At 39.0% G+C, this 15,101-nt stretch overlaps 1 protein-coding gene across 1 annotated transcript in view; it reads right to left on the bottom strand.

Moving 5' to 3' along the window:
• Nucleotides 1-15,101, bottom strand: part of PARD3B (par-3 family cell polarity regulator beta) — a 1,010,919-nt gene that overhangs the window by 402,791 nt on the left and 593,027 nt on the right. The window contains exons 11-12 of the mRNA XM_030325489.1: nt 14,705-14,890; nt 1,140-1,310 (exon numbers count right to left, since the gene is read on the bottom strand). Of these exons, the coding sequence (XP_030181349.1) occupies nt 1,140-1,310; nt 14,705-14,890 (357 nt within the window). The remainder of the gene's footprint in view (nt 1-1,139; nt 1,311-14,704; nt 14,891-15,101) is intronic.

Raw genomic sequence — 15,101 nt, 5'->3', positions numbered from 1 at the left:
CACTCAACTATGTATGTCTTCACATCGCCAGAAAATGGACAACCTGGGATTTTTACTCAAGTGATCCATAACTTTAGAGCCTAAGCTTTTAACTGCTATGAGCTTCAACTACCTTCCACTATGCCTTAATTTGAAAAATCCTTTTTTTTTAATTTTTAAGTTTAACTTATTATTAAAACTAATATTTTAAATGAGTGTGTTGTTAACATCCTATGTTAACTTTGCATATTACCAGATTACACAAATATTACTTGTCCTCAGAGAATATTTGTGTGATATGCTTATGTTTTTCTTAATTCAACTATGATCAACTGTTTTCTCCTTATCTTTTCTTAAAATATATTTCAGAAGTATTTAATAATTATTTTTATATATTAGAGAAAATAAATGTTTTAGGAATATTTTATATTTATTATAAATATACTAACATAATTGTATAATTTAATAATTGTATAATATATACATATTATAATTGTATGTAAGTGAAATGTTTAGGGGTACTGGCATTCGAGAATATTTTATGGTTACGCTTCACGTCTAGGTAAAAATATTTTTATATTAAAAAATCCATAGAAAAATCAGATAAAATATTGCAAAAATACTTATTAAATTAAAAACATTTATTTAATACCATGAAGCAAGCAGCTTGCTTAACAGCTTAAGTTTTAAATTAGTTAAGTCCCAGGTCTATATTATCCATGTGCACATTATGGGGGAAAATATACAGAGCTGAGCGCATTACAACAATCTTCATATTAAGCACTATATATATCTGATCAAGAACTTTCTAAAGTATAGACACTATCAGCACATCAATCAAAAAGTATATAAAGATGTTATATAGTTTAACAGTTTATTATATGAATAAAGCCTTGTTCATAAAGTCCAAATCTCTAGAAATTTCTGGGGGAAAATCTAGAAAATATGGACCTGTTACATTTGATAAATTACTTACCTTGTATGAACATTTTTATACCTTCTAGTTATACCTATAATATATAACCACACGTAAATCCATCAGAGCCCTTCGGGGGCAGGTTTTTCCAATTTCAGAATCAGTATGATACTAGTGATGGAAGTTTGCATACCCTACGGGGCCATTTGGGCAATCTGCAGAGGGAACCAAAGACATGCATCACCTCCATTGGTCTCTCTGGCCTCCGCAGAATCACCAATTGGATCATCCCTCGAATGTTTCCCTCCATGGACATTGATCGCCTCAGTGTCTCCATAGCTTCGTGGTTGGATTTTCCCAAAAGAGATTCCCCATTAACGGCAATCAGCTGGTCATTCATCCGCAGACGACCATCCTAGGACAGAGGAAAGAAAAACAGTGTTAAACAGAGAAAGGTATGGTGATGATGTATGGCTATTTCAGGAAAAGTTCACATTTAAAAAGAAAAAAAAAAAAAAAGAAAAAAAAAAACCCAGCCATTAGGAATGATTTATTTTCTATGGCAGAAAAAGGTTCTGGAGCTTATCAAATAGTCACGAATACTAACAATAATGAACTGTGTGAAAGTGTTTTTTAGAAATCTCAGAGTCCCAAGCTGCAATAATTTAGACATTTGTATAATGTCTCTTACCTAAATCTTTGGCAAGCATGCTAACCTAGCCCAATTCTGCCATTTTCTCTGGCAGGGACCATATTGGCTCAAAGAAAGGGGATTTGGAAGCAGAAGGAAGTGGTCACATCGCTAGAAACAAGGGTTTGCATTTTCAGGCACAGAGAGACATCACGCTTAAATGTTGTGTGTTTGACAGCCGTAATGCGTCTCCTAGATATTACTGCTAACTCTGTTGAATGGTGCTGGAAACAAAACAGAACAAAACAAAAAACTCATGTTATTTTCTCTAATACAACCAAAAAGTTGCTAGTCTGCTAGTCTGCAGAAGAACACACAGGTGTGCAGAGAAGGGCCAATTTGCACTGATGTCTTCTGGCAAAAAAGCATGACAAAGGAGACTGTCAAGCTTTCTGCACACAGGCTCTGACTGATGACTACTTTTACCCAGAATCTTCAGGAAACCACATTCTGCAAAGTGCACAGAACCTCAACATGTGGACAGGCAGCCCAGACTCTAGTTTACATCACGTCTAGGTACTAGTCATCTGCAACCAGAAGCATCTCACAAGCTAGGGATGCCGATGGTAGCTAGCAAACTGGGATGGCACTGTGTGCTTTCTCTATCTAAGATAAATGATTGGTAATTTCATTAATGGTGGCAGGTCTGCGACCAAAAGAACTTAAGGGGACCACAGTGCATCTCCCCAACAGGCAGCTTCAAGGGAAAAACACTCAAAATACGGAGAGTCTGTATAGGGACATGCCTTATACCTGTTTCACACTAGGGAAGAAAGTTCTCACTATGAGGCACAGGTGCAATTTTAGTAATTTTATGATGTTGCTGTTGCTAATAAACTTAACAGAAGTACCAGTAGCTACAGTTGCCCTTCCTGGAGAATTTTTCCATAAATTATCTCTAGAAGTCAAAGAACTCAAGAAGTAGATCAACATTTTACTTTGCATTTTTCAGATAAGGAAACTGAAACAGGGAAGGGCTGCAACTTGCCCAAGTCACAAAAGCAAGTCAGAGACAAAGTGACCCAAATTCTGGTTTTATGCACCTTGGCTCTTTGGTCTCTCTACCAGGCTCCTCTTTGTTACTTGGTCTCTAGACTACAATTGTAGGACACGAAAATAGGAAAGGAAAATACTGAAGAGTTTTGTTGGTAGTAAGTATCTGAGATCCATGTTCAAATTTAACAGAATAAAATACAAAAAAGAAAACTTTCCTAAGAAATGAGAAAAGCAGGCATACAATGGACAATGGGACCAACTGTGCAGCTTTGGGAGAGAAATCGTGTGGACAAGTTGATAAACTTTGACTAACTCGGTAGCAGATGGTCCGTGGAAGTTCTTCTGCAGACAGTGGGGGGAAAGAGTGAGCAGGGAAGGCTGCTCTGGAGAGCTAATGCCCTGGAGATGCCCTGCTGGTGCCGCCTGCTAGAGAGGGCGCTGACCGTGCAGGATCATGGAGGCCACTCAAAGGAGCACATGCTCCGGAATGAAGAAACAGAGATGGCGGGGCACCAGGATTGATCGAGAAGGGCATACAATCAGAGCTGTACAATGTCTGAGTGGACTGCCTCAGCGTAACGGCCCCTCCCTTCCTCTTGTTTTCCCATTCCACTTAACCTTTACCCTAATTTGGAGCAAATCTGGAAATGAGATTTACAGGAAAGGCCAAACAAGAAAGAAATCTCTTCATTTCTGTTATCTAATTTTGAGGGAGGCACATAAAAAATGAGGTTAAGGTTACACGAAACAGGGTAAAACAAAAACAACCATAATGGTTTAGTCATGTGAAGTAAGACATAACACGAGAAATCCTTTGGTCCTATTTTGGCATTTAGTGGAAGGAAGGCTATTGGGTTGAAGCTTGAGGAGATGGGAGGGTCACTAAAAATTGGATGAATGATTTTTAAAGAGGAGGAGGAAATAGAGGAATTAGACCAAGATCCCAGCTCTGTCAACAGGAAATGAGGTCTACTAGGTGTTGGATTTGTAGAGGCTTAGTCTTGGCAGGACACCTCGTCCTCTACAACATGAAGAAAGATAAGGATTGAAACTTTATGGGTATCTCTAGAGTGGAGGAAATAAAATCTGAGTGAGACTCCACCTGGTAACTCCTATGAACCTTGTCTGTGAAGTACGAGGCAAGGTCTGAGTGAAGGGGTAAACAGAGAGAAGGAGACGTAAAGCCTTTTTTTTCTTTGTAAAATAATCTCTCACCAACAGGTACTAAGCACAAACTTTCATTTTCAGCTACAATCCAAGTCTCAAGCATACAGAACTGCATTGAAGGAGAGCATGTTTGCTATATTCAGTCCAAAACAAAAAGGCAGGTTAGGTCACCCCAGGGCAGCTGGGATTTTTTTTTTTTTTTTTTTTTTTTAGAAGACATCCACATTTATCACAAGCATCACTGGAGAGCTATGGGCATGATAAAAATCCACACACTCTCATTTTCAGGCTTGGCTGGGTCTGTTGCTCTTGGTGTGTGCTTTCTCTATCTAAGATAAATGATGGGTAATTTCATTAGTGGTGATCCCAGTAAGTGCCATGTTGTCCTAACATTTAGAATATAATCACAGAATTTAGAGCTGGAAAGGTCCTTAGAGGTCATCTTGTCCAACCTCTTCTGTTTACAGATAAATAATGTGATGCCCAAAGATGATGAGAAACCATTTATTGAACTCCTCTTAAGAGAAGGACTTCCCCATGGGTTAGGACTTGCTTGGCTTAGTTTGGGTCAGAGCTAGAGCAGAAGAGCCCAAATCCTGGCTTCTCAGCATTCCCGATTTCCTAAGCGTCCTCTCTGCTTCATAGGTGACAATGACTAGTTCCAAAAGAAATAATGCTTCAAGAAAAAAACTCTCAAAACCAGAGAATACAATATGCCACCAGATGTCTTCCAGAGGAGAATCCTATACAAAATCCAGAGTCAGATGGCAGAAGATATGGGGACTGGTGAGTGTGTGCTGGGCAATGGCAGGACAAGGACAAAAAGTAGAAGCAGGAGACAAAAATTTGCTCGTGTCTCTACCTCTATGAATATACATGCATCCCCAAGTGCGGTCTTGATCTAAAATGAAAGTGGTTCAATGGAAAACTCCTTAAATACATCTAACTCAAACTCACTAAATATCCTTCACAATTGTGCATGCCCTTGGGATGCTTTGGAATAGTTTTGACCAAGAAAAGCACTTTTTTAGGTTTTATCTTTTTCTATCAATATTGTGTTTAAGTAAATACTTAGACATGAGAATGCTACCTCTCATCAAATGATTTTATATAAGTGAATTCAACTATCCAGGGATATGACTCAGTAATTTTAGAATATTTATTTCATTGTAATCTGGGTCATGCTTGCATTTATTAAAGAAAAAAAATCCTTTTCTGCTATAGACTAAATGTTTGTGTCCCTTGTCCCCCACCCCTCTTCCAAATATAACGTGAGGTTATTAGGATGAAACCCTCCTGAATGGGGTTAGTGCCCATATGAAATAGCCTGACAGAGAACTCTCACCCCCTCTGCTGTGTGAGGTACAGCAGGCAGACGGCCATCTATCAACCTGAAGTGGGTTCTCACCAGATACTGAATCTGGGGGCATCTTGATCTTAGACTTCAGTCTCCAGAACTGGGAGAAATAAATTCTGTTTTCAATAAGTCACTCAGGTTGTGATAGTCTGCTAAAGCAGCCCAAACAGACTAAGACACTTTCCTTCCTGTTTTACTGTCATCAGACACCTAACTAACAAGACTCTTCACCTCTGGCAACTATACTCTTTACCCCCCCCCCCCCCCCACCATAACCAACTCTATCTATCCTCAAGCCAGGAGGGAGTAAAGGAAATTCCCAAAAGAGGAAGAAAAAAAAAGGAAGGAGAGCAGTGTCAAGATAAAATGTAACTTCCTTACAATACTTTAGGACAAATAAAAACTGGTACAAGACTAGGTTTTGTCCATGTCCTGGGACTGCTTCAGATCTCCTCGGCAGTAACTTGGTTCTAACACAACAGGATGAGTGAACAAGGAGACAGGATGTTTGAGTACGACATCCCCCTTTTAGTGAGCACCTAATATAGGCCAGTTCTTGTGCAAATATTTTGTATATGCTCTCTCATTTTTTTCTCACAACAACTTCATGGTAGAAATACTACTTTCTACTATTTAAGAGATATAGAAATGGAGGCTCAAATATAATAAGTGATTTGTCAAAGGTTATTGGCATGGCTAAGTCTCCTCAGGCATGTACCTGTTATGGTATATTGCTTCTAATATCAAAGTTCCAGAGGTGATTAAAGACACTACAGTTATTAATGACAATAATTATTTAATGAGCTTTTTTGTGTAGTCATTGTGCTAAACCTATCATGTACAGTAGACAATTTAAGGCTTACAACAATCCTATACATTGGGGACTGTTGCCCTCATTTTATAAAAAAGAAACCAAGAATTAGGTCAGTTAAATGCATTGTTGCAAGTCACATTTCTAAAGCAGGTCTGAACCAGGACTGGGTCACTCTGAAGGCCACATTTCCAACTATTTTGCTCCACGGCTACATATTTAGACCAGATAATTCTTTGTAATGTGGGCCGTCAGGTACTTTGTAGTATGTTTCATGTGTCCACTGAAGTACATCTAAGATTTCCAGGGGGTCTAGTGACCTCGTATTTCAGCATCTGTCGTACTGTGGTGCCTGGGTACTATCTCTACCATGATTACTGGTGACATGGTATGGCTTAATCCACCTCTTTGGGCCAATTTTTGTAAGGCCCCTTTCCTTCTAAGGTTCTAATGGACACAGAGGGGAGAGTAAAGTAAGAAAGCCAAGCGAAGAACTAGCCTCTGCAAAACGTGAGACAGGCATGAGGGAGTGGGCTGGCTTTCTTAGGAGTAGCTGGCTGCAGCCCAAGGCCAGTCCGCATTAGGCCAGGGTGTTGAGAGGATTAATCACGACCAGATGTCGGCTCCTGCCTCTGCATGTTTCTAAGGAGGCCCTCAGTAAAACCTTCTGGGATATTATCAACACTCAGAACCCAAAGCCCAAAGCCTGGCTTCAGACTGCAGAGCAGGATTTCCCTGGGGTGTGGTGGGACTCCAGGCCAGATGACACCTGATTGAGGGGAAGGACTATGCTGAACAAATCCTTCACAAGGCCCTAAAATCATTCCATGACAACATCTGCCTACCATATTTCTGGGGAAAAACAAAAAAAAAAAACCGTACCTAAAAAACCCCCTTGCATTCCAGATTGAAATCATTTGACTTCGTTTAAAAACAATAGCAATGAAAGCAAAAGAATAAATCAAGATTTTTTAAAGTACAGTTTTTAAAACAAAGAAGGGGAATAAAGAAAGTTTCCAAGATTACAAGCATGTAAGCTCTTGTCTTGAAGAGTGCCTACCTACATTCATCAGTGTTTTACATCATCAGTCCAAACACCATTTCAACCAATACAAACAGAGCCAATTCTTCCCAAATAAGAGCTCTAAATTTTCCAGGGTCAAGAAGTTGACCATGGTGATTGACCACATCTCAATACTCATGATCCTGTAATACTCATCTACCATACCTTTATCATGTTCGATATATATTTGCTTATATATTTAACTTATTATGTCACCAGCTTCCCGGATTACGGAATGAGTTGTTTTAAGTTTCCCATCTCCAGTACTATATATTGCAGAACTCACTACAGATGTTCAAGAAGCGCTTGCTAAATTGAGTCACTTGTAAGATCTTTCATTCAGGGGCTCCGGACCTGGGGGAGGTTTCACCTACAATGAGCAAATGGCTTATTCACACACTGGAACTATGAGAGATTCATGAACGCAGGCTGGCCTGAAAATGCTAGCACATGTTCACATGTACACAGACTTTTAGACTTCTCAAAGTGAAGCCTGATTACTTTCTGTGTACTGGCCCAATAGCCACTTCCTCAACTGCTGTACAATTTAAATTTATTCATTTAATTCAATAATTGTTTTAAGAGCCTCACTCTGCCATTAGGCAGCAAACTGTCAGAGTCTCAGCAACATACTATTACTTGTTTGTGGCATTTGAAACCGTTTTTGCCAAAGATAACTGTTCAAAGCATCGGAACATACATAACCAAAACATCCTGATATAGGACTTGCAAATGTATTATAATTCTTTCATTTCAAATTCCCAATGGAAAATATGGGGCATGAATATATCGCAACTTATAGACTCTACTATGGTCATTACTGAGCCTTATAATTTCCTCAGCAAGAAAGTTTGAGAAGCACTGACACAGAGTGATCACAAATATCCAGTGGCCTACTATGCAGTAACAGTATTTTGTGCTTATCTGACACTTCTGCTTCCTGTCATTTCCTCTCCATATATTCCTATCTCCTTCCTGATTCTCTGTTTTTGGTTTACTTTGGCCTGGAAAACTGGATAATAAAAAGCTTATTAAGGCATATGTGTTTTATATGAATTAAGAAGATGCTGCATGAATGCCTAACCAGACTAGAATCTGAGGCCTTTTCAACTCATTGAAAATCATTCTTATTTAATTTTTTAAAAATGAACTCTGCTCTTATTTGTGCTAAAATTGCTTAAAGTCTGGTCACTAGAAGAATGGGTCCAAGGCAAAATGTCAATAAAAAAGCTTGGACCACATTATGAATGAATATGAATATATATATATGAATATATTATATATATCTATGTATATATATACATATTATATATACATATATATGTATATATAATATATATACATATTATATTATATACATAGATATATATAGATATATATAATGCCCATAATGAAGGTGAAAATAGCTTTATAGGTGAAAGGTACTATTTTCAGAGTCAAAGATCATCATCACGGTATATCAACTTTTGTAGATTGTAATTTCCTTTTTTTTTAAGTTTATTTATTTTGAGAGAGAGAGAGAGAGAGAAAGAGAGAGAGAGAGAGAGAGAGAGAGAGAAGAGGGGCAGAGAGAGGGAGAGAGAGAAAATCCCAAGCAGGCTCCACCATGACCGTGTACTCCCCCCACCCCACCCCTGGATGCAGGGCTCGAACTCTTGAACCTTGAGGTCATGGACCGAGCCGAAAACCAACAGTCACATGGTCAACCAACTGAGCCACCCAGGAGTCCTGACTGCAATTTCCTTTTTGATTAGGACTACCAATTCTTACAAGTTTTTTTAAAGCTCACAGAGACAATCATGGGGTTCAAAATACACTTCAAAATGATGTAGGTTTCCAGAATTTTATCTGGCATGGTATGGATTTTTCTTATTTGAATTTCCATGCATGAAACAAAAATGTGTAAGTGATAAGGATCAGCAAGAAAAGCAATGACTGATGCTGGCATTGTGAGATTTTAAAAAATAATATCCTTTGGGGCGCCTGGGTGGCGCAGTCGGTTAAGCGTCCGACTTCAGCCAGGTCACGATCTCGCGGTCCGGGAGTTCGAGCCCCGCGTCGGGCTCTGGGCTGATGGCTCGGAGCCTGGAGCCTGTTTCCGATTCTGTGTCTCCCTCTCTCTCTGCCCCTCCCCTGTTCATGCTCTGTCTCTCTCTGTCCCGAAAATAAATAAACGTTGAAAAAAAAAAATTAAAAAAAAAAATAATAATATCCTAGTACATCTTTACAAAATACTGGCTACTGGAGAAAACCCATAAATGATGAGCCTGAGTACCTGCATTAACATATGCCAACAGTTTTGGCTTTTGTAATAAAAGGAAATTGGTGAAAATAATTTGCATTACATAATTGATAACTATTTTTCTCATGTTTCAGTTAATAATTTCCTTTTTTGAGGTAAAATTCTTATTGGGCATATAGCAATTATGAATTTTTCCAGGCAAAGCTCCTGCAAAAGCTAAGAAGTTGTTTATAAAATGTAGCATATTTTTGTGGTCAGGCTGAAACGCCCAAGTTCGGCTTCTAACAGTGGAGGATTTGCAGTGGAGCTACTGACATCCTTGGAGTGTAGGGTCCTCTGGTTGGAGGTAAAAACTTAGAGGACACGGCTCCTGGTCATGATTGTTATGGTTTTCCACCAGCAGAAAACATGATCAATTTTGAGAAAAATGGGTAGTTGCAGCAACCATTTAACATTAGTGTTCTTTCAAAAGCTGTCCCTTTTATCTTCCTTTGAATTCATTAATTATAGATCCACCACATGATTTATAGATACCAATAGAGATGGAGTTGGAAGTGACTCATGCTGGGAACTTCTAGTGGCCTCCTGTTGAGTAGCTTGGATGCTGTTAAATGTTCCATATTACGAAGAAACGTGAAGATTGAGGAACAAGCACTGTGTTCCTGGAAATTCTACAACTGTGTATATTCTCTCTAAAAATTAATATTTTAGTCCTTTTAAAATAGGGGGGTTGCTTGTATTAGCAAAAAAAAAATTTTTCTTATACCTCATACTAAACAGTGTAGATCATGAAATTCTGCATTTCTCAGAGGGAGCATTCCAAATTTCCTAAGCACGCCAGAATCAAATTACTTAAATTATGTCTATTTCATATTCTGAGTGCATGCATTTGCAATTAGCTATGTCAGGCATTTTTCTTTCATTTAATTTCATCATCATCAAGTAGTATTTATTAAGCACAAACCTGGCTAATTAATTTTCTAGAGAATAACAGGTATTCTTATATTCATTCTCCCTATTTAAGAGACCTTAAATAATCTGATATGTGACATTTTTTCCCTTAGCAAAAACTGCCTTTAAATTTCAATTTTTACCTTATTATTTCAAGGTTCCATAGGACATATTCTACTCTCAAAGTCTATATATTTAAATAAAAAAATGTCATTCAGAATTAATACAATAGATTCCATGAGAATTTTATTCTTACTACAGCATACTAATATTCTATCTTGATTGTTTTAAAATATCACTATCCTAGTCATCTATTTTTCCTAAAAGCAATTCATTTTTAAGGTAGAAAAATAAGAGAAATAAGCAACTTAAATTACTATAATCAATAGTTGCAAAAAAAGCATTTTCTCCTTAAAAATTCAGTTAATATAGTTCATGAAGAGCAAAGCGAAAGAAAGCCACTGATCTCAGAATGTTTAGCAAATGAGGATGAGAATACTGAATGTCTTCAAACTGATTATCAAGACTTTATGTGTGCTTTACTGGAGGAAAGGAAAAGCTAGTTTTTTTATGTGGATTTGGAGAAAGGAGAGTATTTTTCTCAAGGTACCTTTTTTTCTAACTGCAACAAAGACATTACTCCTTTCTTTTCACTTACCAGTAACTATACCATCACATTCACTATAAATTCCAATCACAAGACTAAAATTTTAGAAAAGCATCGTCATGAACATCATAATTCCGCTCAGTTCATGGTTCATAAGAAGTTAACTCATAAACTTATACGCAGTATATTTTGGTTCTGGAAGCAATTACACTGTACTTCAGGGACAAATGCCCAGTAAGAAGGACAGACACTACAAGGAAACTACAAATAGGCAATGTCTGTTATTGTTGAAGCATATTAGCGTTAATACTCAGTCGTATGTGGCTATGAAGGTCAATGGTCACTTTGTATGGTGAAAGGCACAGCTAAAAGTGATGCTTCAGAAGGGTCCACAAAGGACTCCCTGGCCTGAAGCAAATGCTGTGTCCTGACACAAGTGGAGAAGAAGAGTTTCTAGGATTTACTTCTTGATATGCAGACTGGAATTTAAATATTAATGAGATTAAGCATTTGAGTAACTCTGAATAGAGTTAAAATATTGTTCAGTGTGCCCTTAGAGTGACAGAAATTCACTTCCAAGAGAGAATCCTAAAGTAGCCAGATACTCTTATTTTCCAACAGAGATTTACATCTCCAAAGACATTTACTTCCTCAAATAAGAGAGGAGATGATAGAAATCAGTAGCCTGAGAGGTAAGTTAAAAAAGGAAAAAAAGAAAGAAAAAAGAGGGAGGCCCTCAATTACAGTCACAGTCGTTCTGTGGTTTTGCATCTGGCAAGAAGTAGCCTATCTTTGTTTACACCAACGGAAACCCCCAGGAGAATACAGCATACAGAATCCACAGGAAGAATTCGGTCATACTTTTCAAAGTAGTTTAGTTTTCAAAAATCCACCTTCCCTAAAGGGAAAAACACCTTGAGAACCAATTAGTGGTATGAAGGGCCAGGAGAAAAAGATTGTGCTCTGGCAGAAAGATTATTTTGTTGATTTCAGGTAAAAACCTGGGGCCAGATGCTAAAGTGGATGTTCCCCATGCTTATCTCCCCTTTGCCCCAGGGACACTGCAGTCTGTTACATTTGTATCTTCTGAACAGGGACAGGAACAAAGTCTCAAAACAATTTTTGTAAGACAATCCTGAATCACAGAACAGGTGGCAATTTTCTGAGGAATAACAGTGGATTATTGGAAGAGCAGAAGAAGATAGAAAAATACTTTCTCCCTCTTTTTCTGGTTAAGCAGATGTCTTGTGAGCAAAGCTTAGTCCTCTACCCTTTACACTGCAAAAAGTAAACAAGACAAATGGATACTAAACATTCACAATAAGGCTAAATTCATGATTGATGCCTCTTACTGTTTAAAATCAGCTATAAATATGCTGTCCAGTGGTTTTTAGTGGTGTGATTGTCTGACTCAGCAGACCAGTGTCAGGAAAGAAATTTACATAAATGGAAAGTGAAATCTTTCTGCAAGAAACAGGACTGTTAGAAACTGCTTAGGTAAGGAGATGCTCACTTACGCAAACATGGATATACATATTAAACCTGCTCTCCAGTATCTGCTTGAGCTTAAGTTATTGCCCATAAAAGAGCTAAGATGTTTGCTTTTAATTTCCAAAAATTCATTTCAGTTCCAATTTTACTTGGAATAGATTCTGCAAATAGAACTGTCATTAGGTATAAGAAGAAGAATATCAATCTCGTATCCACAAACATGACCAAGACTTATTCTTTAAACACAGCACATGTTTAGATGGCTTGGCTAAGGATGACAAGCATGACACCAGACAACCCCACGGCGATGGCCCTTGATCTCTAGGAATATGGATGGAAGAGCTGAAGGAGGCTTCACTGCACTGTAACATAGCACAGGATCTGAAGTCAGACTGCCTGAGTTCCAATCTTAGTTTAAGCAATTCCTGGGTATGTGGCCATGGGAGAGTCACTAACCACTGCAGTTTCCCTATGATGGAATGGCATGCTAATAACTCGGGGTAAATAGGAAGAATATATGTATCCAGCACATATTAAGCACTAAGCACAATGAATGGGAACTGCTGCTGTTGTTAATATTACCGTTATTTTCCTTTTGCTCCTGGATCTGCATATCTGAGCCAGATTGGAGAGTGTGATAGACTGAACGACTGACCCCAATTTTTCACCTTTCTCTGTACTCACGTCTTTGCCACAGCCTCACCATGGGTGGACTGTGTTTCTCTACCCCTTGACCTTGGATTCACCTCTATTACTGCTTTGGTCAGAGGCACATGTGTGCACATCGTGTGTATGTGTGTGAGTGGAGTAACTGCCGGATCAGTGCCCAGAATTTCAAAGGCTTCACTCTTTGCTGCTGGCTCTCTGACGCCTCAGAGCATTAGAAGAATATGCTCCCCCTAGCCTGCTGGCCCAAGAACTGAAATACGAGGAGCCCACTCAGACCTGTGACAGAGATGTACCAGTCTGAATCTGAATCAAAGCCCATCCAGCTGTCCTGCAGAGCTATGAGGGGCACAAATTGATGTATGTTGTTGATGTATGTTACTTATTGATGTATGTTACTGAAATTCTGTCATTATTTATTATGCAAAAAAAACCCCTACTGATCCAAAGAGTACATTAAAAAGTTGTCTACCCACAGTGAATTTATTTCCCAAGGAAAACAGCATTAGCTCAGTGTCTAGGTCTGAAACAAAAGTGGGATGAGAAGTAAGAAAAGACAAATGCTTCACCAAAGCCAGGATTCTAGGACTAGATATGCTCCTGGAAACTTTGCATAGATCTTCTTGGCTTTTATTTAGGGAAGATCATGTTACTAACATCAAGATAATTTTTAAATGGCTAACATTTGTTGAAAGTTTATCATGGGCACTGTGCTAGGCAGTATGCATACAATAACTCTCTTGGTCCTTCTAAGAGCACCAGGAGGTAGGGTCTATTAGTTTTACTCCTTTTACAAATGAGGACACTGAGGCATACTGAGACAAGTAGCTTGCCCACATTGACAGAGGGTGAGAGTAGTCCGGGCAGGATTCAAACTCAAGAAGCCTCATGGCATGGTATGAGATGATGGTGGTGGGGAGGACAGCTGGTGATAAGCACAAACATGTTTCCCCCACTCAATAACCACTTCACCCCTGCAATCACAGTGTGTGTTAATCTAATCCTTAGAATCGCTGAATTAGGTATTGCCCATAGTCCCGCTCCAGATATGAAGAAAGGGGAGCCCGGCAAGTCACGCTCCTTGCCCACATTCCCACATGGCTACCAGTGATGTGCGAATTGGAGGACATGATGATGAAGCTGTGTTTGAACCCAGGCAATGTAGTTAACTATTACACTATGTTAATAGCAATGATCACACTGCTCCCGCAATGGGGAAAGGAAGGATCATGTTCTTTCCTTTCCTTTTTTTTTTTCTGCAAATCTGGAAGCTTTTCCAAGTTCAAAGGCCAACATGCATTCCTGGCACCCTGGCCATCTTCAAGTGTATATAATGTGATCAATGCCCTTTAATTTATACTACAATCATGCTGAGGTTCCACTGAGCTTTCCTTCTTGCAAGAACAATTTCCTTATTTGCTGCCTTCCTGTTGACTTGTTTTTAGTGTTGTTTTTATGATTGTGTATTTTAGGTCACCTAACTCTGTCAGGTAACACATTCAGAGGAATCCTAATGGTAATAAAAGAAATGGGAGAAAGAATATTAATCATGATGGCTTTAGAGAACGATGTCCAGGATATAAAACTAACCCCAGAGAGAATATGAACAGACAGTTGTTGCCCAGATCTATTCACACATACACTTGCTGCACCTGCAGGAGAGCCTCGTGGTCTCATGTCTTCAGACGCCCTCTCTATCCAGTTCCCAAACAAATAGCCACATCTCAAGTGCCTTTACATGGACGTGCAAACATCATTCCTACCGACCTTAAAAGCAGCACCTCCGTGGATGATGGATTTGATAAAAATCCCCAAGTCTGTTCCAGTTTCTCGAGATTTGTTCCCTTTCAAGCTCACGCCAAGACCAGCAGAACCTGAATCATTCAGTGGGATCTCGAAGGTGAGTTGCTCAGTTGTTTCCAGGGAGAGTGGGTAGCAGTCAGGCTCTCCTTTCTGTTGAAGTGCACATGGAAAGAGTGAAGGGGAGAAAGCAGATTAGTGTTTACACACAAATGGCCAAGCACTGACGCAACAAGATGACTGGACCTCTAGCAGGCTGGTCTCTTCTCTCTATAACGGGCCACCACCACCACGTCCTCGGGATTGAGAAACGGTTCTTGGGAGTCAAATTTGCTGATCATCAACTAAGAGGACCCTTTGGCGA

The sequence above is a fragment of the Lynx canadensis genome, chromosome C1, assembly GCF_007474595.2.
Source record: "Lynx canadensis isolate LIC74 chromosome C1, mLynCan4.pri.v2, whole genome shotgun sequence".
In the NCBI taxonomy this organism is placed as follows: domain Eukaryota; kingdom Metazoa; phylum Chordata; class Mammalia; order Carnivora; family Felidae; genus Lynx; species Lynx canadensis.
Note: the sequence above shows the minus strand (reverse complement) of the source record. Positions and strands in the feature narration are given on the sequence as shown.